Source organism: Saimiri boliviensis, chromosome 12 (assembly GCF_048565385.1).
Source record: "Saimiri boliviensis isolate mSaiBol1 chromosome 12, mSaiBol1.pri, whole genome shotgun sequence".
NCBI lineage: Eukaryota > Metazoa > Chordata > Mammalia > Primates > Cebidae > Saimiri > Saimiri boliviensis.
The window spans coordinates 83,354,773-83,381,129 of NC_133460.1; the positions used below are offsets into that span (position 1 = coordinate 83,354,773).

The 26,357-nt window shown below is 37.1% G+C and overlaps 1 protein-coding gene across 3 annotated transcripts in view; it reads right to left on the reverse strand.

The window, feature by feature from the left end:
- The window catches only part of HPSE2 (heparanase 2 (inactive)), an 841,690-nt gene that overhangs the window by 233,496 nt on the left and 581,837 nt on the right, over window positions 1–26,357 (reverse strand). For all 3 annotated transcript variants that reach the window (XM_074382736.1, XM_010333375.3, XM_074382735.1), the window contains one exon: window positions 14,978–15,025. In XM_074382736.1, coding sequence (XP_074238837.1) covers window positions 14,978–15,025 — 48 coding nt within the window. The remainder of the gene's footprint in view (window positions 1–14,977; window positions 15,026–26,357) is intronic.

A 26,357-nucleotide genomic window follows, 5' to 3' on the forward strand; every position in this document is an offset into this window, starting at 1 on the left:
TGAATTGGTCTTTTTTTTTTTTTTTTAAATGAAATAACTTTTTTACTTGAAACAATTAAAAACAAACTATTTAGAGTTAGGCTTTTAAAAGACATTTTCTCAAAAATGAACAAAGTGAGCTTGTTGAGAAAAACATCTGATAAAACCTGTGGCTGATTATGAAATTTGAGCTGTTAAGTGAAAATTAACATTTTCAAAAATTTGTAGCTGTTACTGTGAGCTTGTTAGCTTTTCAAAACTTATAAAGATTTCGAACTAGATAAGTGACGACACTGGTGAATGTTGTTTTAAAAATATTTTATAATAAAATTTGCCAACATTTAGAACATCTTTATAACTCAAAACTGGTTTTGTAATATTTTCCAAGTGACCAATTCATGATGTTGTAAAATCATGCATAGCTAAAAGGTCTATTCCAAGTACAAGACCAAAGGAATTTGATACATTACAATATGAAAAGTTCATGCATATGGTTTAATAGTCCACATTGTAACTAACTTTTAAGGAACTATCATGCCTTGAATTTTGTTATGGTATCTGAGAAAAGCCACATTTACCTGAAAAGGATATTCAAATACAGCTGTTTTTTCAGCTACCTCTCCCTATGAAGTCAAATTTTCTTCATATTCTTAAACAAACCAAAACAAAATATTTCTACAGAATGCAAAAGATATGGGAATCCACCTGTCTTCAGTTTTGAAATTTGATGTATACTTTTTACTGAATGCATAACACTTTCACATCATGGTAAAATCACAAAATCATATTAAACCATTGTAAGCTGGGAAGCATTTATATAGTCTATAAACATGAGCCATATAAACAAAGTGATTTAGAGTCTATAATATTTTTCAAGAGTGGAAAGGGCCTGAGACAAAAAAGTTGGGAAACCACTTCCCCACATAGTTAAGAAACTGCCTCATTTCCAAGAAAGCAGAGTGCTAGAGATTGAACTACAGTCTGGGCCATCAAGCACAGTGGAGGCAGAGGATAATCACAAGCAAACCTAGAGGATTCCGTGAAAGGCTATATTCTAAGCAATGAGACATCCAGCTCTTTCTCTGAGAGGTGAGTATGCTAGAAGATTTATACTTCCAAAATGGGAGAATAGAGAATTCTCTGGAACTACTAATTTTCCCAAGAGAAAAGACGAACAGATATGAACATTTAGGAATCCCCTAATGACCTAATCAAAGCACCTTATGTAGACTGTTACTAGTTAAGAAGAAATGTCCATAAACAAAATCATCCAATCACCTTTTTATGCTGTTCTCCTAAATAAGAGTAGAGATTCAGGAATCATCAGATATCGGAGGAAAAGCTTTAAAGTCAAAGCCAGGGACTAAAATAAATGGGGAGAAGAGGAAAGAACATAAAGAAAACATGCAGGGACCATTAAAAAAAAAAAAGCAAAACAACTACCTACTGGAAAAGGAAAAAAGCAATTGAGTGGAGAAAAGAAAAAAGAGAAAGAAAAAAGAGAAAATAGGAAAAGAAGAGAAATAAAATAAAAAGAGAAATAAAATTGATATCCTTCAAGAGAAAACAGAATGTATTGCATCCAGAAACAAGAAAACAAGCTATAAAAGAGACATTTTGAGGAATGAAAAGAGTTTTTGAAAATTACAATATGATAGCAATATGTAAGTTTCAACAGAAAATTTAGGTGATTAAGGAGGTTTGTCAGTAAAGAGAGGAAAAGTAAAGGAGGGGTAATACATAAAAATTAGAGTACTGTTTGAGGAATTCCAATATCTGACTAATAAAAATTTCAGAAAGAATGCGCGAAAAGGAAAGAATGATATTATCAAAGAAAAAATTTTCAGGAAAATTTCTCTAAACTGAAGGGCACACATTTCAGATTTAGAGGGTCTAATCACATACCTAATGAACAGAATAAAAAGAAAGCCACACAAAAGATCACTAGGAACAGGGAGAAGATTTAAAAAGTATCAAGACAGAAAAAAAGCAGGACCAAGAAAAGGACTGGAAATTTTAAGAGGTACCAGATTTCTCAATAGTTAAAGGAAAGCCAGGATGAAATGGAACACAAGCATCAAAATCTGAGGAAAATCTATGTGCATCCAAAATATAAATCAAACTCTAATACAGGGTCTCGACATGTTGACCTCTCATTTATCTTTTCCCAGGAAGTTCTTGGAAGAGATGCTTCACTGAAATGAGGGAGTAAACCTCCAAAAAGGGCACAAATCCAACAAATAAGAGAGTCAAAAGGAATCCCCAGGATGATGGTGAAGGGCACTCCCAGGACAACAGCTGTTCAGGAAACACAGCAATCAACCCGTCCAGATGGGAACAGAAGGAGGGATGGCTCCAGGAGCAGATCTCCAAGGAGAAGATGAAATTGATGGTTACCTGAGGTGTCTGCATATAGAGAGAGGAGATTTACTACTCTGGTACAGTTTAGAGATGAATTTGGAATAAGTTAATAAGAGGCTAAGCAAATAAAAAAAGAGATAGATAGTAAATAACTCCAGGGTAAACAAAAAGTTGTGAAAGAAAGAAAATGTAATCACAGCATACCACATGTCCCTGCTGTGAATAATATTTACGTAGTAATAAAAATGTAAACATTGAATTCTGACCAATTTTAAGATATGAAGTATTGGAGGATGAGAAAAGTATGTAAATAAGTATGTTGGGGTGTGTGAGTGGTTAGGAAGTTATGAGAGCTAAATTCTCATCTTCCATAGGAGCATCGGACTGTTATTTAGAAACATGAAAGCAAAGGTCAGAAGTGCCTAACACTGGGAAGGTTGCTTCTGAAGTGGGGAAATTTGGAGTGGGAAGGGAGAAGTGGGCACTGATGATTTTTAAATTATAAATGAAAATGTATTATAAGCTCATTCCAAAAAAAAAAAAAAAAAAGGAAACTACAGAAAAGTAAAAATAAGAAAAAGATTTCCTATACTTCCTACATCCAAGGATTAACACTCCTGGCAAAATCATTTCCCATTTATATTTATCATATATATTTTCAAAGCAATATATGATTTCATAATAGGTAAGTGTATTTGTTTAGGTGAAATAGGTTAGGTTCTTTATCCATATTTTATTTAAAAAATTTCAAAGTGGAAACAACTGTATAGGGAACATCATATATCCTCTACTACGTTTTACATTTAACAGTTTACTATACTTTTTTTTTTTTTTTTACAAATGTATCAGTCTATCTATCCTATCCATCCATTGATCCATTTTATGTTTTGAGGCATTTCAAAATAAGTTGCTGACTTTGGTAAATTTCATCCTGAACATGTTATCAGGCATACCACTAAACAGAGTTTAATATCTATTTATGGTTTTCTTATGCAATTTTACCTATAATGGGATACACGAATCTTAAGCATATCATTTGATAAATTTTGATAAATGCATACTCCTGCATAACACAAAACCCTATCAAAATGTGGGACATTACAATCACTCCAGAAAATTCCCTCATGCCCTTTCCTTCTCAATTTGTATCCCTACCCTCAACACTCACTAAAGCAATGCAGTAATTTAAAAAATTTATTCCAAAACTTCATATAACTGAAATAATAGAAATGTGCTTTTTAAATAAGGTTTTTTCACTCAGCCTATTGATTTTGAGGTTCATCCATGTTGTGGCATGTATCATGAGTTTATTTCTTTATCTTGCTGAGTAGTATCCCTTTGTATGAATATACACAATTTGTTTATCCATTCTCCTTCTGATGAACATGTGGGCTTTTACAATTTTTTGCCTATTCAGAATAAAAGTGCTATAAACATTCTTGTAAAAGTTTTTTTGGTGGCATATGTTTTCATTTCCTCCTGGTAAATAACTAGAAGTGGAATTGCTTTGTCATAGCACAGGTATATACTTAGTTATATGAGAAACTGCCAGATTTTCCAAAAATGAACCAGGAATTTCAGGATTTTAAGAATTTAAGAATTTTAAATCTTATATCATTTTTGTAAGTTGTATTTTTTAAAGAATTTATCTACTTTGTCAAATTTGTTGATATAAAGTTGTTCATAGTAATTTCTTACAGTATTTTTGATGTTTGCATTCTGTAGTAAGAATCCCTCTTTCATTCTTGATACTTGCAATTTTTGTACTTTACTTCTCATTCTTTCTCTCTTTGTTTCTCTGTCTAAGGTTTTTCACATTTGTTGATCTACTCAAAGAAACATTTTGGTTTAATAAGTTTTCTCTACCATTTGTCTAACTTCTGCTTTATTGATTTCTGCTTATATCTTTACTTCCTTCATTTTACTTAGTTTGGGCTTAGTATGTTCTTTTAATAGCTTTTCAGATAGAAACTGAGATCATTGCTTGTAAATGTTTCTTTTCTGACATGAGCATATTAGACTAAATTTATCTTAAAGTTCTGCTTTTGCTCGATTCCACAAGTTTTGATATATTGTATTTTTATAATCATTTCAAAATATTGTTCTACCTTTACTCATGATTTCTTCCTTGATCCATAGATTATTTATTTATTTATTTAGAGATGGGGTCTTGCTCTGTCTCCCAGGCTAGGCTGCAGTGGCATGATCATAGCTTACTGTAGCCTCAAACTCCTAGATTCAAGGGATCCTCCTCCCTCAACCTTCTAAGTACCTGGGACTACAGGCACAAGGCACCATGCACAGCTAATTTTTAAAAATTTTCCTTAGAGATGGAAGTCTCGCTAGGTTGCTCAGGTTGGTCTCAAACTTCTTGCTTCAAGTGATCCCACTGCAGCATCCCAAGTAGCTGGGATTACAGGCATATACATTATTTTGAAGTACGTTATTTATTTCCAAATATTTTGGCATTTTATAGATATTTTTGTTACTAATATCTAACTTAATTTCTTTGTCATCCCAAACCATATTCTGCATTATTTCAATTGTTTCAAATTTATTGAGACTTGTTTTACAGTTGAGCACATGGCCCAACTTCGTTAATGTTCTATGTACACTTGAAAAAAATGTGTGTTCAATTATATTCGGTCAATGTGAATTAAGTCAATCTGTTTGATGTTATTAAAATCTGCTATATCCTTATTTTATTTATTTTAATCTAGTCCTATTAATTACTGAAAGAGGTGTTTTTAAATTTCCAACGATAATAGTGGATTTTCCTGTTTTTTTCTCCTTTTGTTGTTATTTTATTCTTTGGATATTTTGAATCTCTGTTCTTCAGTGCTATATTCTATTGCTGCTCTAAACAAATTATCACCAACAGTAGCTTAAAGTAATCCAAAATTTTTCTTTTATAGTTGCATAGGTTAGAAATCAATATGGGTCTAATTGGCCTAAAATCAAAGTATGTGGAGGGCTATCTTCCTTTTGGAGATGCTAAGGGAAAAACCATATTCTTGCCTTTTCTGGCTTCTATGGGCTACCCACAATCTTTAGCTCATGTTCCTCTTCCTCTATCTTCAAATCCAGCAATTGTAGGTCAACTCCTGCTTACATTACATTTCTCTAACCTCTTCTCCACAGTTAAATCTTCCTATGCCTCCTCTTTATGCCTTCCTCTTCCACTCTTCTGGTTATATTGGGTCCCTTTGGATATTCCAGAATAAATTCCTTACTTTAAAGTCAGATGATTAGCAGCTAATTCCACCTGCAACCTTAATTCCCCTTTGCCATATAATGTAACATATTTACAGGTTCTAGAGATTAGAATGCAGATATCTTTGGGGGAGGTTCATTATACTGTCTATTATGGGATAATACATTTATAATTATTATGTCTTCCTGATGAATTGATCCTTGTATCACTATGAATAATCTCCTTTTCTCTGATAATCCTCCTTTTTTTGAAGCCTACTTTGCTTGATATTAATGTAGCCTCACCAGCTTTTTATAACTGCTTGCATGACATATTATTCCCATTCTTTTATTTTCAATCTGTCTGTGTCTTTATATTTAAAGTGTGTCTCTTGTAGGCAGAATAGTCTTCTATAGCTTCCAGTCTGGCAATCTTTGCCTTTTAATTATACTGTTTAGAACATTTACACTTAATATGATTATTGATATAGTCATGGTTCAGTCTACCATTTTTCTATTTGATTCTTTTTCCCTTTTTTTTTTGTTCCTCTCTGTCTCCTTTTTTTTTCAGGTTAATTCAGTATTTCTTGGTATTACATTTGAATTGTAATATGGCTTTTCAGCTATACTTCTCGTCATTATTTTTAAAGGGACTGCTGTAGGAATATAATTTTCGGCTGGGCGCGGTGGCTCACGCCTGTAATCCCAGCACTTTGGGAGGCCGAGATGGGTGGATCATGAGGTCAAGAGATTGAGACCATCCTGGTCAACATGGTGAAACCCCGTCTCTACTAAAAATACAAAAAAAAAAAAAAAAAAAAAATTAGCTGGGCATGGTGGCGCGTGCCTGTAATCCCAGCTACTCAGGTTGCTGAGGCAGGAGAATTGCCTGAACCCAGGAGGCGGAGGTTGCGGTGAGCCGAGATCGTGCCATGGCACTCCAGCCTGGGTAACAAGAGCGAAACTCCGTCTCAAAAAAAAAAAAAAAAAAAAAAAAAAAGAAATATAATTTTCAACCTGCATATCACAATCTTCTCAAAGTAAATATTGTACTACTCATATAAAAGAACTTTGTAATGCTACAAGTCCATTTACTGACTCCTCCCTTTCTCATCCTTTGTGGTATGATGTCATGTATTTTTACATCTGTATATGTTATCAACCACATAATACAATTTATATTTTTACATGAGTCATTATTTTTTAAATAAACTAGGAACAATTTTTTTTTTATATTTAGCCACAAATGTACCATTTCCAATGCTCTTCATTATTTTTTGAGATCCAGGTTTCCTTCCGGTGCTACTGTCTTTCTGTCTGAAGAATTTCCTTTAGTATTTCTTTTTTTTTTGGTCGGGTGGGGGCGGTGCAGTCTTGCTCTGTCACCCAGGCTGGAGTGCAATAGCACGATCTTGGCTCACTGCAACCTCCACCTCCCAGGTTCAAGCAATTCTCCTGCCTTAGCCTCTCAAGTAGCTGGGATTATAGGCACCTGCCACCATGCCAAGCTAACTTTTTTATATTTTAGTAGAGACAGGGTTTCACCATGTTGGTCAGGGTGGTCTCGGAATCTTGACCTCAGGTGATCCATCCACCTTGGCCTCCCAAAGTGCTGGGATTACAGGTGTGAGCCACTGCACCCTATTTCTTGCAACACAGATCTACTGGCTTTCAGTGATAAAAAATTTCTTTATTTCACTTTCATTTTTAAATAATATTTTTGGTGAATATAGAGTTCTAGCTTTACATTTTTTTCTTTATCATTTCAAGAATATTGTTCTGTTGTACTCTGCCCTCCATTGTTTCCGATGTCAAATAGGCCACCATTTGTGTCTTTGTTCCCTATATATAAAGTGCTATTTTTGTCTGAATGCTTTAAAGATTTTTGTTATTTTGTTCTCAGCAGTTTGAGTATCGTGTGCCAAGATACAATTTTCTTTGAATTTATCCATCTTAGGATTTACCTAGCTTGAATCTGTAAATTAATGTTTTCCACTAAAATTGGAAGAAGTTCAACTTTGATTTCTTAAAGAAGAATGTATATTCTGTGGATTGGGGTGGAGAGTTCTGTAGATGTCTATTAGATCCACTTGGTCCAGATCTCAGTTCAAGTTAGCATCACATCACACTTATTCTAAAATTGACCACGTAATTGGAAGTAAATCACTCCTCAGCAAACGTAAAGAACAGAAACCATAACAACCAGTCTCCCATACCATGGTGCAATCAAATTAGAACTCAGGATTAACAAACTCATTCAAAACTGCACAACTGCATGGAAATTGAACAACCTGCTCTTGAATGACTACTGGATAAATAATGAAATGAAGGCAGAAATAAAGATGTTCTTCGGAACCAATGAGAATGAAGACACAATGTACCAGAATACCTGGGACACATTTAAAGCAGTGTTTAGAGGGAAATTTATAACACTAAATGCCCACATGAGAAGTGAGGAAAGATCTAAAATCGACACCCTATTGTCACAATTCAAACAACTAGAGGAGTGAGGTCAAACATATTCAAAAGCTAGGAAAAGACAAGAAATAACTAAGATCAGAGCAGAACTTAAGGAGATAGAGACACACAAACAAAAACCTTCAAAAAAGTCAATGAATGCGGGAGCTGGTTTTTTGAAAAGATCAATAAAATAGACTGCTAGCAAGACTAATAAAAAAGAAAAGAGAGAAGAATTGAATAGATGCAATAAAAAATGATAAAAGGGATACCACGAATAATTCCACAGAAATACAAACTACCATCACAGATTACTACAAACAACTCTATGCACATAAACCAGTAAATCTAGAAGAAATGGATAAATTCTTGGGCACTTACACCCACCCAAGACTAAATCTAGAACAAGTTGAATCCCTGAATAGAAAAATAACAAAGTCTGAAGTTGAGGCAGCAATTAATAGCCTACCAACCAAAAAAAGTCCAGGACCAGACAGGTTCACAGCTGAATTCTACCAGATGTACAAAGAGGAGCTGGTATCATTCCTTCTGAAACTATTCCAAACAACAGAAAAAGAGGGAATCCTCCCTAACTCATTTTATGAGACCAAAATCATCCTGATACCAAAACCTGGCAGAGACTCAACAAGAAAAGAAAACTTCAGGCCAATATCCATGATGAACATAGATGCAAAAATCTTCAATAAAATACTGGCAAGCCGATTGCAATAGTACATCAAAAAGCTTATCTGTCACAATCAAGTAGGTTTAATCCAGGGGATGTAAGGCTGGTTCAACATGTGCACATCTATAAACATAATCCATCACATAAACAGAACCAAAGACAAAAACCACCATTATCTCAACAGATGCAGAGAAGGCCTTCAACAAAATTCAACAGCCCTTTATGCTAAAACTCTCAACAATCTAGGTGTTGATGGAATGTATCTCAATATAATAAAAGCTATTTATGACAAACCCACAGCCAACATCATACTGAATGGGCAAAAACTGGATGCATTCCTTTTGAAAACTAGTACTAGACAAGGGTGCCCTTTCTCACCATTCCTATTTAATATAGTATTGGAAGTTCTCGCCAGAGTAATCAGGCAAGAAAAAGAAATAAAGGGTATTCAGTTGGGGAAAGAGGAAGTCAAATTGTCTCTATTTGCAGAAGACATGATTGAATATTTAGAAGACCCCATTGTCTCAGCCCCAAATCTCCTGAAACTCATAAGCAAATTCAGCAAAGTCTCAGGATACAAAATCAGCATGCATAAATCACAAGCATTCCTTTATATCAACAACAGACAAACAGAGAGCCAAATCATGAGCAAACTCCCATTCACAATTACTACAAGGAGAATAAAATAACTAGGAATACAACTAACAAAGGGACATGAAAGACCTCTTCAAAGGAGAACTGTAAACCACTGCTCAAGGAAATAAGAGAGGACAGAAACAGATGGAAAAACATTCCATGATGATGGATGGAAAGAATCAATATCATGAAAATGGCTATACTGCCCAAAGTAATTTATAGATTCAATGCTATTCCCACCAAGCTACCATTGACCTTCTTCACAGAACTGAAAAAAACCACCTTAAACCTCATATGGACCAAAAGAGAGCCTTGACATCCAAGACAATCCTAAGCAAAAAGGACAAAGCTGGAGGCATCATGCTACCTGACTTCAAACTATACTACAAAGCTACAGTAACCAAAACAGCATGGTACTGGTACCAAAACAGACATAGACCAATTGAACAGAACAGAGGCCTTGGAGATAATGCCACACATCTACAACTATCAGATCTTTAACAAACTTGAGAAAAACAAGCAATGAGGAAAGGATTCCCTATTTAATAAATGGTGTTGGGAAAACTGGCTAGCCATGTGGAGAAAGCAGAAACTGGACCCTTTCCTGACACCTTACACTAAAATTAACTCCAGATGGATTAAAGACTTAAACATAAGACCTAACACCATAAAAACCCTAGAAGAAAACCTAGGCAAAACCATTCAGGACATAGGCATAAACAAGAACTTCATGACTAAAACACCAAAAGCAATGGCAACAAAAGCCAAAATAGACAAATGGGATCTAATTAAACTCCAGAGCTTCTGTACAGCAAAATAAACAATCATTAGAGTGCACTGGCAACCAACAGAATGGGAAAAAGTTTTGCAATCTACCCATATGACAAAGGGCTAATATCCAGAATCTACAAAGAACTCAAACAGATTTACAAGGAAAATACAAACAAACCCATTCAAAAGTGGGCAAAGGACATGAACAGACACTTTTCAAAAGAAGATATCTATGAGGCCAATAAACAGATGAGAAAATGCTCATCATGACTGGTCATTAGAGAAACGCAAATCAAAACCACATTGAGATACCATCTCATGCCAGTTAGAATGGCGATCATTAAAAAATCAGGAGACAACAGATGCTGGAGAGGATGTGGAGAAATAGGAACACTTTTACACTGTTGGTGGGAGTGAAATTAGTACAACCATTGTGGAAGGCAGTGTGGCGATTTCTCAAGGATCTAGGAATAAAAATACCATCTGACCCAGCAATCCCATTACTGGATATATACCTAAAGGATTATAAATCTTCCTATTATAAAGACATATGCACATGTATATTCATTGCAGCACTGTTTACAACAGCAAAGACCTACCCATCAATGATAGACTGGATAAAGAAAATGTAGCACATATACACCATGGAATACTATGCAGCCATAAAAAAGGATGAGTTCATGTCCTTTGCAGGGACATGGATAAAGCTGGAAACCATCATTCTCAGCAAACTGACACAAGAACAGAAAACCAAACACCACATGTTCTGACTCAGAAGTGGGTGTTGAACAATGAGAACTCATGGACACAGGGAGGGGAACCTCACACACTGGGGCCTGTTGTAGGGTATGGGGGGCTAGCGGAGGGATATAGGGAGTGGGGAGATTGGGGAGGGCCAACATTAGGAGAAATATCTAATATAGGTGACAGGGGGACGGATGCAGCAAACCACCATGGCATGCGTATACCTATGTAACAATCCTGCACAACCTGCACATGTACCCCAGAACTTAAAGTATAATAAAACAACAAATAAACAAATAAATACATAAGATGCACAATAAAAAAAGAAAATTCTGCCACATTTTATTTGTCTGAACTCTAACTGTGCATATGTTAGACTACTTGGTATTGGCAATGAGGTCACTGAAACTTTGTTCATTTTTTCACTCTATTTTTTCCTCTCTGTTCTTTAAATGGTATAATTTCCATTGTTCAGTATGCAAGTTTACTCTTTCTTCTGTGGTTTCCAATCTCTTGTCAAACCCATCCAATGAGTTTCCATTTCAGATATTCGTCTTTTCACTTCAAGAATTCCATTTGGTTCTTTTTTATAGTTTCCATTTCATCACTGATATTTTTCCAGGCTAATATTTCTCAATATGGACATTCACCCTGTGACTCTATGAATATCAAGTTACAGGGAAAATGTAATTATAGTAGCTTATTTAAAATCCTTGTCAGCTAATTCTAATATCTGGGTCATCTTTGGGTTTCTATTTATTGCTTATCCTCTTCATCATGGTCATATTTTCCTGTTTCCTTGCATGTCTAGGAATTTTTTATTGAATATAGCAAAGTGTCAATGATATACTATAGGAAGAGAAGAATGCTGACTTTGAATCTAGCAGGAAGTTGAATGAATGACTGATTTTCTTGTTCTTCTGAAGGCATCATTTTATGCTTTCTTTGGGCAAGTCTGTTTTGGTTATACTTGAGACTTAGAGCAAATCTTAGTCCTGAATAGACTACACCTAAGGCATGACTCTTAGATTTCACTGTAAAAACAGGGTGTTTATCAAGTCCCTTTAAATTTGTGACATTCAAATTCCAGCCTCTGTCTCTCATGTGACAAATGGCAGCTGAAATCTCTGTTCAACTTTTTCAGGCTTCCGGCTGTTTCTTTCTGCTAGGTTCCTTGGAACGTCCCATGAATATATACAGTTCAGGGATCAGACAAAGGTTGGAGGGAAGTTTATATGCATATTTGGTATTTTTACCCTGAAGTTCCTTCTTTGTGAGATTTCCACCCTCAATTTCCAGCCTCTGGGCACTTCTAGCCAATATGAGTGAGCATACATTTCTGTTTGAGTTCTAGTTACCTCCTAATGAATGAATTGTTAAGTAACTACGGTGAAAAAAATCAAATAAAAGTAAATCTCATCTAGCACTGTTCACTTCTTTTAAAGGTTGAATACCTTCCTTTAGTTTTTGCCTTTTTTGGTCATACTCCTGTGCTTTTTTTTTTTAATACTTTATATTTTATCAATGCTATCTATATAATGATTATTATGATACAAACTACTACACTATACTTGTAATTATACTTTTAAGAACTTTTTCTGTTTTTTTTCAATGGGTTGTTGGGCAGGATCAATCATTAAGTCATATATCTTGGTCCTCAAAATATAGCAAATCCAAGAATATGCTTCCAAATTAAAATAGTCAAACTATAGAGTTTTGTTTATTCATGACTTCTGACTCAGAAATTGGGCCGTTCAAGATCCCAGCTCAACATTCCAATATTGAATTGATTCTTCTGGTCATCTATACATAGTGACAAATGACAAATTCTATGTTAGTCTCCCCTCCTTTTTTTTTTTTCTAGCAATGTCTCTTGATTTCTTTACATTATTAGGACATCTTCACCTTAGCATTTCTCAGGATTGAAAAAATGTGGCATTTGGCTTTAATTTTCATGAGGTCCTCCTGGCCAGAATGGCCTGGGTTTCTTCCATGACTTTTCCAAGTCTTGACTGAATACTGTGGCTGTAAAGAATAAATTGTAGATGCCACATGCTACTTGTCCTCAAATGAATGCAGAACCTGAAGCCAAAAGAAATACATCCTCTTGCTTGGTTTTGAGGGTATTTTTGGAGTAGTTGCAAACAGTGATATTTATCTGGAGACATGGCCAATATATTTTAAGTAGCCAATAAACAAAATGTATTTATTAAAAATGTATTTTCACATCATAAGAATAATACTGTGCTCATGTCATTCCTTTTGTGTCAGGAAAAGTACTTGAATAGAAAAGAAAAGCTTTCTCTTATCCCTCCCTGTCAGCCATAATAATTAAAGCCATACATTCTTAGCCAATAATTTTTTTATGCCGATGTCCTTATCTTTCTCCACAAATCCTATAAATTCTTAAAGGTTCAGCCTTTATGCTACATTATCCAGATAGCCTTTTTGATGAGGACACTGAACAGAATTTCAGTAAAGGGACATTATCTTGTTATCAAAGCAGCAATAGTTAAGACAATAGCCCTTGGACTGAGACAGATGCAACTTTAAGTCCAACATTTTCTACTTTCTGTGTAATCTTTGGATGTTCCACAATTCCCTCTAAGTTACAGTAAAACAGAGATAAAATAGAACCTAGCTCATTTGGTGGTTGTGAGGATCAGCTACAATAAGGCATATGAAGTTTAAGAACGGTTCCTGGTACATTGTCATTTTTATTCTCATTGTTGTTGTCGTCATTGCTATTTTTTTCCCCATAGTAATTGTCTAACAAACTATTGTCTAAATAAGTACTGGGTGAATTGAAGAAGTGCCAATCTGGTAGAAAAGAAAAACAAACAAATTACAAAAATAAGTCATAAGGAAAAAAAGTAATTATAAGTTATTTTAAGTGCTATGAAATAAAGAGCTAAGAAAAAGAATGAAATGGAGGATCTCTTTTGGATAGGATCACCAGGGAAGGGAAAGCCTCTCTAGGAGATGACATGTAAGGTGAGGCTTAAAAGATAATAAGGAGCTAGCCACACAAGAGTAGGGAGAACAGTATTTCAAGCAGGAGGAGGAGCGTAGACAAACATCCGGAGGCAGACAGGCACGTGGACCCGAAAGAACGAAAAGACTGCCAGTGAGCTGGGACAGAATAAGGGCAGAGTGGCACCAGATGAAATCAGAAAGTAACAGAGCCCAAACATAAAAGGCCAGCATGGAGAGTTTGGCTTTGTTTCCAAGTTCAAAGGAGAGACACGGTGGGCTTTCAAGCAAGGAAATGATAAGAACCTCAGACTTACTCAATCCATAACTCACAAAAACAAACTGAAGAAGAATAAGAATTTCTGAAAACATTTGGAACTTTTTTTTTTAAGAGAAATTAAGTGTATAAATGTGGACTAAAATATTTCTCATTATGGTTGAAGTTATTGATTAGCAAACAAAAACACTTTAGGGATATGAAAGACTTCATCCACTTCGTTTTCTTTCACGTCTGTCATGAATCCACAGTGGACATTGTGACCCACTTCAAACAGAGGATAGACAAAAGGAGTACATATGCTAGGTGGAAAGGGTTACAGGGATTGAGAAAGAGGGCCATTGCCAAGGCCTATGAGGGCCCATTGTAAGATTCCTCCTGCAATGTTGGACTTTCCTCTCTTGAAGCTGCTTCATCTTGACATTCTTTTTTTTTTTTTTTTAACTGCTTCATATTAGAGATTCACTTGGCACTAATTAAGACCACTGACATTAATATAACGAGGTGGTTCTATTTTCACATGACATATTAAGCAATTAAAACTATTTCCTGTTTTATACAAGGAAATTTACTCCCCAAGGAAAAGACTATGGGAAAACAGTGGCATGCTCAGATCCCCATTACCTGTTCACTGATGACAGATTAATTTAAAAGGTTACATAATAGCTGAAATCTCCAAAATTCATCAGTTTCTTTTTTAATTTTTCTGAAAACAACCCAACAAAATTATAGTACTATGAGACAGCATGTGCCATAAAAGCAACTTTAGAGTTACTTTCAAATTTTTTCCTGGAAGATGAAGGATAGCTTATTAAATGTCAGCTATGAACTTGGTGACAACTAATTATCTTTCATTTCACAGCAGCTGATAATAAGTAAGAGCAAAAATGGTGAATACCTACTGTTGCCAGGTAACTGCATCTACTGTGCTTCCTGCCACCTTCATGAATCTGTAAGGAATAGAAAGAAAAAAGATATTACAACTTAGATTAAACCACATCCCCCAAATCAAAAGGAAATAAACTGAGGCATAGATTAGACCAATCCCTAAGCAGATATACTTTCTGAGAGGAGCCTCCATAGCCACAGTCATGGCCTAGACACAGCTATTGGAGGTCAAAGTATACAGCTCCCTATACATCCCTCATCTGGAAATCATGATCCCAGTAAGGCATTCTATCTACATCTATCTTTCCAAGCCCATGCCTGATGGCTCCCACATCAATTTCCCCATGGCCAAAACTTATCTATCCCATTTTCTTTTCTCCAAGGACTCCAATCTCTGCTAGGAAACAAAATAGTATTTCCCAAGGATGCAGCACAAAAGACACCTTTGAAAAACTTCAGGCTTTCCTGGAGCGAGCATGGGAAAACCCAATTTATACAAGTAAAAAGCACCATCAAATGTGCCCCAATGAGGGGCTGCCACACCTGTCTCAGCATAAAGTTGAGCCCCACAAAGAGAAATCTATTGCCTACTTTTGGAGCAGCTAAGTAGAGGACTGAGTGTTATCTGACAATCATGCTCAGCTCAGAAGGGAAACCAGACTTTGTTCCATGTAGTTAAGCACACACATATCAAAGCCTTGCTAGCAGTTCCCCACCTTCTGTATTTCTGGAGATTCCAGGAAAATCAGTAGGCCAAGAGGATGCATCCGGGGGCCCAAAGGTGACAAAGCGTTCATAAACTGCATGTCTGTGAATAACCCAATTACTTACCTACCTCCTTCTCCCTGTCCACATGTTCTGAGGCCATGTGTTATCATGGTTATTACTACTAGTTGAGAGAGTCATTGCCCAGGCACAGGAAACCAAAAAGAATATCTCTGAGATATTCCTTTTAGTCCTGAGACCCTGACAGGGAACTTCTCTGAAGAGGGAGAAGCAATCTTTAATAGTACTTCTTAACTGAAGAATTCTTCCTCCAGGGAGAAAGATGGTGTTTTGTCTAGAAGGCCCTATCTTTGCTTTACCCCAGCATAATCTTGCAAGGCAGATGCATGTTGCTCATGCTGTGTGGGTTGCTGTGCTGCCTAAACAGAGGCTCTGCTTTGCTGTGACAGCAGAAGAGAATTGAGTCTCTCTGGAGGAGTACGTGAGAGAAACATAAGGGCTGGATGCCAGGACTGTTGGTTAGCATTAAAGTGAAGTTTATAAAAGGAGAGGAAAAGAGGAAGGGAAGGAAACAATGGGACTGAGAAGGGGGGAAAAAAAGAGAGAAGGAAGAGGAGGAGGAGAAGGAGGATGAGGATGGAGGATAAGGAAAGGAACACAGAAGCCTTGGCTTGGCCTTTGTCCGCATGGTTTTGCCTTTCTTTCTCCGGTACCATTCCTTAAGCAAGAACATAGAAAATGGCACATGGGAGTGACCAAGAAATAGAACTGGTTTGATGAGCAGGGTCAATGTGAGTTGGAGGGAATGTAACATTTACCGAGTACCTACTGAGTGCCAACCATTCACATGTTATTTCTTATAATTCTTAAAAATTCCTTTGTTTGGTAAGGTAGATATTGTCAATTCTATTATATGGATTACTAGCTTCTTTAGGAGATGGCTAGAGAAATACATTTCCTAAAACCCCAAATAGCCAATTTTTGATGGAGTCATGTCACCCCTCCTAGCAGTAGTCATTGGGAAGCATGGCACAGACATCCTCTGCATTCGAAGCCCATGGACTTCCCTTTCTCTTTATCTCATCTTCTTTCTCCAGCCCAGGACAATCTCTTTTGAATTTGGGAGAGTAGCTCCACTCTCCTATTTCTGGTCCTATGCCTCTAAAGTTCCCCTTCTGTAATTCAAAAGCCAGAACGACTTGAGCAGTATTTGCCTTTTCCTCTGGTCACGTACTACCCTATCAACAGGCAGACAACCAGCTCTTGAGTGGATAGAAGGAAGATGGAAAAATACAAAGAAAAAGAAAGAAAACAGATTAAGATTCAAAATACTATCCCTGCCACCTATGCCAATCTAAGCAGGGAGGTCCTGATAATAATCTTAGAAGTAGGATGGCCCAAAAATAAAGAGGAAGAGATGAAATTTTGTACCTCCTTCTTACATATTAAAAAAACTAAAAAACCTAGACAATCTTAGACACAAGTTTTCAAAGAAAGAAATGTAAAAACAAATGTTTACATGGAATTTACTCCTCCAAAATAATGTCTAAAGTCTCCAAAATAGAAATATTTGATGTAGGGGTGGGCCAAGATGGTGACTAGAAGCAGTGATGACCAGAGAGGCTCCCAGCAAAAAGAACCTTAACAGTGTGCCCATTCTGCACCAGCAACTGAGGTATCCAAGTTCTGTCATCAGAACTGACTAGGCTGCTGGCATGACCCATGGAAAGGAAGGAAAAGCAGTGTAGTGCGGCAGCCCACCTGAGAGCCACACAGGGCAGAGGAGCTCCCATCCCCCAGCCGGGAAACGCAGTCAGTGAGTGTGCTACCCAGCCTGAGAAAACGTGCTTTTTCCATGGAACTGTGCAAATTATGGATTGGAGGTTCCCACGTTATGATCCCATACCACTGGAGCTAGGGTTCCAACCATGGAGCTGTGTTGATTCTCAACAGCCACTAAACTAGAATCTGCTTAACCCTGCTGAGCTCTCAGGGGGAGGGGTGACCAGCACCACAGTTGCAGCTCCCTGCTGTCTAAGCCTTTTGAGTTCCTTGGGGAGGGGTGACAGCCAACACTGGGACTGATTGCTGCCTAATACACTAAGTTCACAGGGTGAGAGAATGGTAGCCACCTCTATAGCTCCAGGCTGTACTTTCCCCTGCTGGAGTCAGGAGGATGGCTTGGTCCCAAGGGGTATCCCCCACAGCCCAACACCCTGACTGTGGCATAGTGCTGACTGAAGTGCCTCTTCAGGCGTGACCTTGACCCATCTCTCCTCACTGGGCAGAACTGTGAAAACTTTAGCCAGGGGTCAGGGACAGAACTCTGATCTCCCTGGGCCTGAGCCCCTAATGGGACATGTGGCCACAGTCTCCATGGACCAGCAGACTTAGTCCTTCCTCCTGCTAGTTGTGAGAAATCCAGGCAGCTCAGATGAGTGGGATTCCCCCCCAGTGAAGCACACTGACTCCACCAAGAGACAGTCAAAGTGCTTCATTAAATAGGTCCTACTCCCTATGCCATCCACCTGGGTGAGACCTTCCAACACAGGTTGTCAGACACCCTATACAGGAGTGTTCCTATTGGCATCAGTTTGGTGCCCCTTGAAGTCAGAGATCCCAGAGGAAGGAGGAGGCACTCATCTTTCTTGTTCTCCAGCTCCTCAAGTGACATCTCCAGGCATGGGAGTGAACCACATGAATAGAGTCTGAAGTGGACCCCCAGCAAACCATAGCAGCCCTACAGAAGAAGGACCCGACCACTGCAAGAAAAGCAAACAGAAAGCAATAACAACAGCATGAACAAAAACAAAAGTCCCCATAAAAACCCCATCCAAGGGTCAGCAGCCTCAAAGACCAATACTAGACAAACTCATGAAGATGAGAAAGACTCAATGACAAAATGCTGAAAACCTAAAAGGCCAGAGTGCCTTTTCTCCTCCAAATGATCATAATGCCTCTCCAGCAAGGGCACAGAACTGGATGAGGATGAGATGGATGAATTGACAGAAATGGGCTTCAGAAGGTGGCTAATAACAAACTCCACTGAGCTAAAGAAAAATGTTCTAACCCAATGCAAAGAAGATAAGAACCTTGATAAAAGGTACAGGAACTGCTAACTAAAATAACCAGTTTAGAGAGGAACATAAATAATCTGATGGAGCTGAAAAACACAGCACGAGAACTTTGTGAAGGATACACAAGCATCAATAACCAAATCGACTAAGTGGAAGAAAGGATATCAGATTTTGAAGACCATCTTGCTGAAATAAGGCATGCAGGGATGATTAGAGAAAAAAGAATAAAAAAGAATGAACAAAACCTCTGGGAAATATGGGACTATGTCAAAAGACCGAAGGTATGACCAATTGGAGTACCTAAAAGAAACAGGGAGAATGAAACCAAATTAGAAAACATACTTCAAGATATTATCCAGGAGAACTTCCCCAACCTAGAAAGCCAGGCCAGCATTCAAATTCAGGAAATACAGAGAACACCACTAAGATACTCCATGAGAAGATCAACCCCAAGACACATAATCATCAGATTTTCCAAGGTTGAAACAAAGGAAAATATGTTAAGGACAGCCAGAAAGTTCGGGTTACTCACAAAGGGAAGCCCATTAGACTAACAGCAGACCTCTCAGCAGAAACCCTACAAGCCAGAAGACAGTGGGGGCCAATATTCAATATTCTTAAAGAAAAGAATTTTTAACCCAGAATTTCAAATCCAGCCAAACTAAGGTTCATAAATGAAGGAGAAATAAAATCCTTTCTAGACAAGCAAACACTGAGGGATTTTGTCACACCAGGCCTGCCTTGCAAGAGGTCCTGAAGGAAGCACTAAATATGGAAGGGAAAAAACTGGTACCAGCCACTGCAAAAACATACCAAAATATAAAGACCAATGACACTATGAAGTAACTGCATCAACAAGTGTGCAAAATAATCAGACAGCATCATGATGGCAGGATCAGATTTACACATAACATTATTGACCTTAAATGTAAATGGGCTAAATGCTCCAATTAAAAGACACAGACTAGCAAATTAGATAAAGAGTCAAGACCTATTGGTGTGCTGTATTCAGGAGACCCATTTTATGTGCAAAGACATATATTGGCTCAAAATAAAGGAATGGAGGAATATTTACCAAGCAAATGGAAAGAAAAAAAAAAGTAGGGGTTGCAATCCTAGTCTCTGACAAAACAGACTTTAAACTCACAAAGATCAAAAAAGACAAAGACGAGCATTACACAATGGTAAAGGGATCAATTCAACAAGAAGAGCTAACTATCCTAAATATATTTGCACACAATACATGAGCCCTCAGATTCATAAAGCAAGTTCTTACAGACCTACAAAAAGACTTAGACTCCCACACAATAAGAATGGGAGACTTTAACATCCCACTGTCAATATGAGATGAACAAGACAGAAAATTAACAAAGATATTCAGGACTTAAACTCAGCTCTGGATCAAGTGGACCTAATAGACATCTGCAGAACTCTCCAGCCAAAAATCAACAGAATATACATTCTTCTCAGTGCCACATGGCACTTATTCTAAAATCAGCCACATAACTGGAAGTAAAACACTCCTCAGCAAATGAAAAAAATGGAAATCATAACAGTCTCTCAGACCACAGTGCAATCAAATTAGAACTCAGGATTAAAGAACTCACTCAAAACCACACAATGCATGGAATTTCAACAACCTGTTCCTGAATGACTCCTGGGTAAATAATTAAATTAAGGAAGAAATAAAGAAGTTCTTTGAAACCAATGAGAACAAAGATACAATGTACCAAAGTCTCTGGGACACACAAAAGCAGTGTTTAGAAGAAAATTTATAGCACTAAAATGCCCATATTAGAAAGCCGGAAAGATCTCAAATAAACACCCTAACATCACAATTAAAAGAGCTAGGGAAGCAAGAGCTAACAAATTCAAATGCTAGCAGAAGACAAGAAATAACTAAGATGAAAGCAGAACTGAAGGAGATAGAGACAAAGAAAAAAAAACCTTCAAAAAAAATCAACGAATCCAGGACCAGGTTTTTAGAAAAAAATTAACAAAACTAGACTAATTAAGAAGAAAAACGAGAAGAATCAAATAGACACAATAAAAAATGATAAAAGGGATATCACCACTGACCCCAAAGATACAAGCTACCATCAGAGAATGCTATAAACACCTGTACACAAGTAAACATGAAAATCTAGAAGTGGAATAATTCCTGGACACATACACCCACCAAGACTAAACCAGGAAGAAGTCAAAACCCTGAATAGACCAATAACAAGTACTGAAATTGAGGCAGTAATTAATAGCTTACCAACCAAAAACAAGCCCAGGACGAGATGGATTTATAGCTGAATTCTACCAGAGATACAAAGAAGAGCTGATATCAGTCCCTCTGAAACTATTCCAAACAATTGAAAAGGAGGGACTCCTCTCTAGCTCAATTTATGAGGCCAGCATCATCCTGATACCAGAGCCTGGCAGAGACACAAAAAAAGTAAAACTTCAGGCCAATATCCCTGATGAACATCAGTGCAAAAATCCTCAGTAAAATACTGGCAAACTAAATCCATCAGTACATCAAGAAACTTACTCACCTTGGTCAAGTTGGCTTTATCCCTGGGATGCAGGGCTTAGAGTCCCACATAATAAATACACAAATCAATAAACATAATCCATCACATAAACAGAACCACTGACAAATATCACATAATCATCTCAATAGATTCAGAAAATGCCTTTGATAAAAATCAACATCTTTTCATGTTAAAAGCTCTCAATAAATTAGGTTTTAATGGAACATATCTCAAAATAATGAGCTATGTATGACAAACACACAGCCAATATCATACTGAATGGCCAAAAGCTGAAAGCATTGCTTTTTAAAACCAGCACGAGACAAGGATGCCCTTTCTCACCACTCCTATTCGACATAATATTGGAAGCTCTGGACAGGCAATCAGACAAGAGAAAGAAATAAATTATATTCAAATAGGAAGAGAGGAAGTCAAGTTGTCTCTGTTTGCAGATGACATGATTCTGTATTTAGAAAACCATACCATCTCAGCCCCAAAACTCCTTAGGCTGATAAACTTCAGCAAAGTCTGAGGAGACACAATCAAAGTACAAAAATCACAAGCATTCATACATATCAACAGACAAACAGAGAGCCAAATCATGAATGAACTCCTATTCGCAATTGCTACAAAGAGAATAAAATACCTAGGGATACAGCTAACAAGGGATGTGAAGGACCTCTTCAAGGAGAACTGCAAACCACTGCTCAAGAGAATCAGAGAGGACACAAATACAGGTAGTGCTCGACTTACGACCACAGTCGTGACCGCGGAATGGTCGTAACACGATTGGGTCGTTAAGTTGAGTAGGCTATATGTACAGTTGAAATGGTGCACATGGAGATGGTAGTGCTGCCAGAAGCTGGTCTGCACTGTCGTATGCCCAGCGGGGCAACATTTGCGCTGCCAGACGCGGGGCAGTTGTGGCTAGCGATTGTGGTCGTAAAGTCGAATGGTTGTAAGTTGCATAGGTCGTAAGTCAGTCAATACCTGTAAATGGAAAAACATTCTATCCTTATGAATAGGAAGAATCAATATTGTGAAAATGGCTACACTGCCCAAAGACATTTATAGATTCAATGCTATTCCCATCAAACTACCATTAACATTTTTCACAGAGTTAGAAAAACTACTTTAAATTTCATAAGGAACCACTAAAGAGCCCATACAGCCAAGACAATCTTAAGCAAAAAGAATAAAGCTGGTGGCACCCTGCTACTAGCAATACTACAAGTCTACAGTATTTAAAACAGCATGGTACTGGTACCAAAACTGACATATAGACCAACGGGACAGAACAGAGACCTCAGAAATAACATCACACATCTACAGCCTTCTGATCTTCGACAAACCGGATGGGGAAAGGATTCCCTATTTAATAAATGGTGCTGGGAAAACTGGCTAGTCATCATATGCAGAAAACTGAAACTGGACCTCTTCTTTACACCTTATGCAAAAATTAACTCAATCAAGATGGATTTAAGACTTAAATGTAAAACCCCAAACCATAAAAACCCTAGAAGAATACCTAGGCAATACCATTGAGGACATAGGTGTGGGCAAAGGCTTCATGACAAAAATGCCAAAAGCAGTTGCAATCAAAGCCAAAATTGACAGATGGGATCTAATTAAACTAAAGAGCTCTGCACAGCAAAAGAAACTATTAACAGAGCAAACAGACAACCTGCAGAATGGGAGAAAAGTTTCAGAATTTATACATCTGACAAAGGTCTAATATCCATAATCTACAAAGAACTTAAACAAATTTACAAGAAAAAAACAGTCCCATCAAAAAGTGGGCAAAGAATAGGAACAGATGCCTCTCAAAAAAAGACGTTTATGTGGTGAACAAATACATTGAAAAAAGCTCAACATCACTGATCATTAGAGAAATGCAAATCGAAACCACAATGAGCTACCACCTCCCGTTAGTCAGAATGGCGACAATTAAAAAATCAAGAAACAATAGATGCTGACAAGGCATCTCCACCTCTGCACTCCACGTCTCTCAGAGAAAATCTATAAAATCTATAATTAAATAAGAAATATCCTGAGCCCATAAGTAGATTATATAGTTTACAGAAAAATATTTTAAAATCAAATATAGAAAAATAGCTACCATGATCCTACAGAGGAATATTAATTACTCTTCTTAAATCAACTTATAGGCTTAATCAAATTCTAATAAAAAATGCCAGCAGATATTTTTGAAGGTTTACAAAACCATTCTAACATTCATCTGGAAGAAGCCAAGAAAATTTTGAAAAATTGGAATAACGAAGGGATATTTATGCAGTCTATCATATATTATCATGATATTTGTAGTGATTCAAACATTCAAAATTTAGTAAGGAGATCTACGGAATAACATTTTAAAAACTACATAAGAATTTATTACACAAGAAGGAATTCAGCATCTGAACACCTGAAGCATTTTGAAATCTGCTATATGATTTGTTGTCTATTTGGGAAAAAAAGTTAAAGTCAGATCCTCACCTAATATTTTGTATACGAAATAAAAAAAAAAAGTTGTTTTAGCTAACTTTGAGGAAACACAATTGTTAAGTATATGTTCATATAAAAATTGCTATAAACTGCATTTTTTCCTTTTTCCTTCTTAAGAAAATGATGAGATCAACTGCAAGCATATGGAAGCATTTCTACACTTAGTTTGAAGAGCAAAAATCAAATTTGCAAATAATGTTAAATAAAATATGCATTTCCAAATCCTGGCAAGATGACCAAACACATCCTTGTCTTTTTAGAAAAACCTCATCTAAAGTGGGGCAAACATTCTGTTTTCAGAAGTCTTTGAAATATATATATATATATATATATATATATATATATATATATATATAATTAGAAAAAGAAAACCAACCATAGATATAACACAAAGAAAAATGATTAGATACAATTTCAAGGAATGGATATTACAGTCAATGAGTTTGGGGTATTCTCTCTGTCCCCATGCACCTTCCCTGAACTCTAAGCATTTCTATATCTTATGTGTAGAAATCTATACCATTCCTATACTCCATTTTTATGTCTGTATTGACACTGTGGAGGACAATTCCAAAAAGATCATTATTTTCTTTGTTCAAATCTAACATTGATGGATTCTTCTGCTCTCTAGTTCTGCCTGTTTCTCGGAAACTGGCCCAAACCACATAAATGAACACTTTTACCACAGCTGCAAACTGCTCAGCAACAGTAATATTAGAGGTGGAAAAACATGCACACAGAATAGTGCTGTCAGGAGTGAAATTCCACTGGGAGAGTGAAATTCTTTTTAGGGTCTGGTATTATCCAAGGACTTTCTACCGTTTACTTCCATTCTAATCCCTAGATTTAGGTCTATGAAGTTACACGTTAATGATGACTCAGGGTGTGAATACTGACAAGAGTGGAAGATCTTGGTTTTCCAAGGTTGGATGCTTCCATACCTGAATTATGATGACAGAAATCTGGACTATGATTTTAGAGGACAAGGGATATTTGCCCTCATGCTGACCTCAAGTCACACAAAGAAGCATAAGAGAGGGAAGAGGACAGGATCTATATTTAATGAAATTGGCCAGTGCCAGACACACATTTCAGTATTTGGGCGTCTTCCCATTAGGGCCAATCTGCTATTAGAGAAACAAACAAAATATCTCCTTTCATTGTGAGAGTTCCTTCCCCCTGCCCCCCCACTCCCCCCCCCCCCAACACAAGGGACTCCAAATCTGGGAGAATTTCTTTTCTTTGTTATCCACCTGCACAGACGACGTATCTGAAATATCATCGTGACTTCTCTCCCAGGGCATATCACAGCTATCTATTATAACAATATAATAAGGCCCATCTTTACTCGTAGTCTTTGGGGTTTGATTTCTACTTCTGGATCACAGATTGTAACCCTATAATCTGATTTCTGAATTTTGCTCCCAGGAAAGAGGATAAGTCCTTCACCAGGAACCCGATATCTAACTGAATACATACGTTAATAAGAGTATAGCAGCCTGATCTTTCCTGTCCACAAAGAGAATCTTTGGTTATATTAACTAACAACACAAATAAGATGTGACAGCCGTTCTACACAAAAGCCTACCAAAAGCCTGTGAGAAAAGAATTCATCATGAGTTACAGGAAACCAGGCTGAACTCTGGATAAACAACATTTGGGGGTATATTCCATTTGGTCCAAAGCCACTTACTTTTTCATGGCTAAATATATGTTGAGCTAGACTGGGTGCTACATAGAAGAAATGAAATATTGATCTTTCTCTCTCTTTCTCTCTTCCCCCTTCTCTCTCTCACCTTCAATCCTCCTTTTCTTTCTCCCTTAGTCACTCTTTGCCTCTCCTCTACCCATCCCTATTTATGTATATTAATAATATCACATTGGCAGTAGACTGATAAATAGTATACAGCTATGTGTTTGTTGACTTTAATGGTTAGTGCAGATCTCTATTTAGGCTTCCCTTGGAGCTTATATTTCCCTTAGTTTGATAGGTTTATAGAGCCTTAAATATACAGGAATTAAGATGGGTGAGACTCTTCAACCAGTACATCTTGTTGATAAAAGTTACTTGCTGGCAGTTTAATTTAAGGAAAATCCTGAATGAAGAAAGGAAAAAAATAAGTTAATTACTGTTTGCCAGTTGACAGGCTTTTGGTAAACAGATTATCTATTTTACAACTCTATAAGGTTGGTATTATCAGTCTCATTTTATAGAAAGAAACCGTGCTCAAGATTACACAGGGAGTTAATTCCAGAGCTGGGATTCAAATCCAATTCTGGTTCTAAAGCCCTTGTTATAACCATGCAGAGACAGCAAATCTGTACTACATGTGCTATTTCTTTTTGCTGAGCCTCTGGTAGAGATCTCAATGCTCCCTTATTTATCTCACAATTGGCCTAAGAGTTTTTCTCAAGATAGAGTGCCAGGTCCTGTTTACTAAAACTGGCCCCCAAGATGGAGCATATTTGCTTCCAGTAGAAGGTTGGGAGATGGGAGGCTATAGGACAATGTCTGGAACAAGATAGAGGCAGATGTGAGAGAATAACACATATGAGAGGACCAA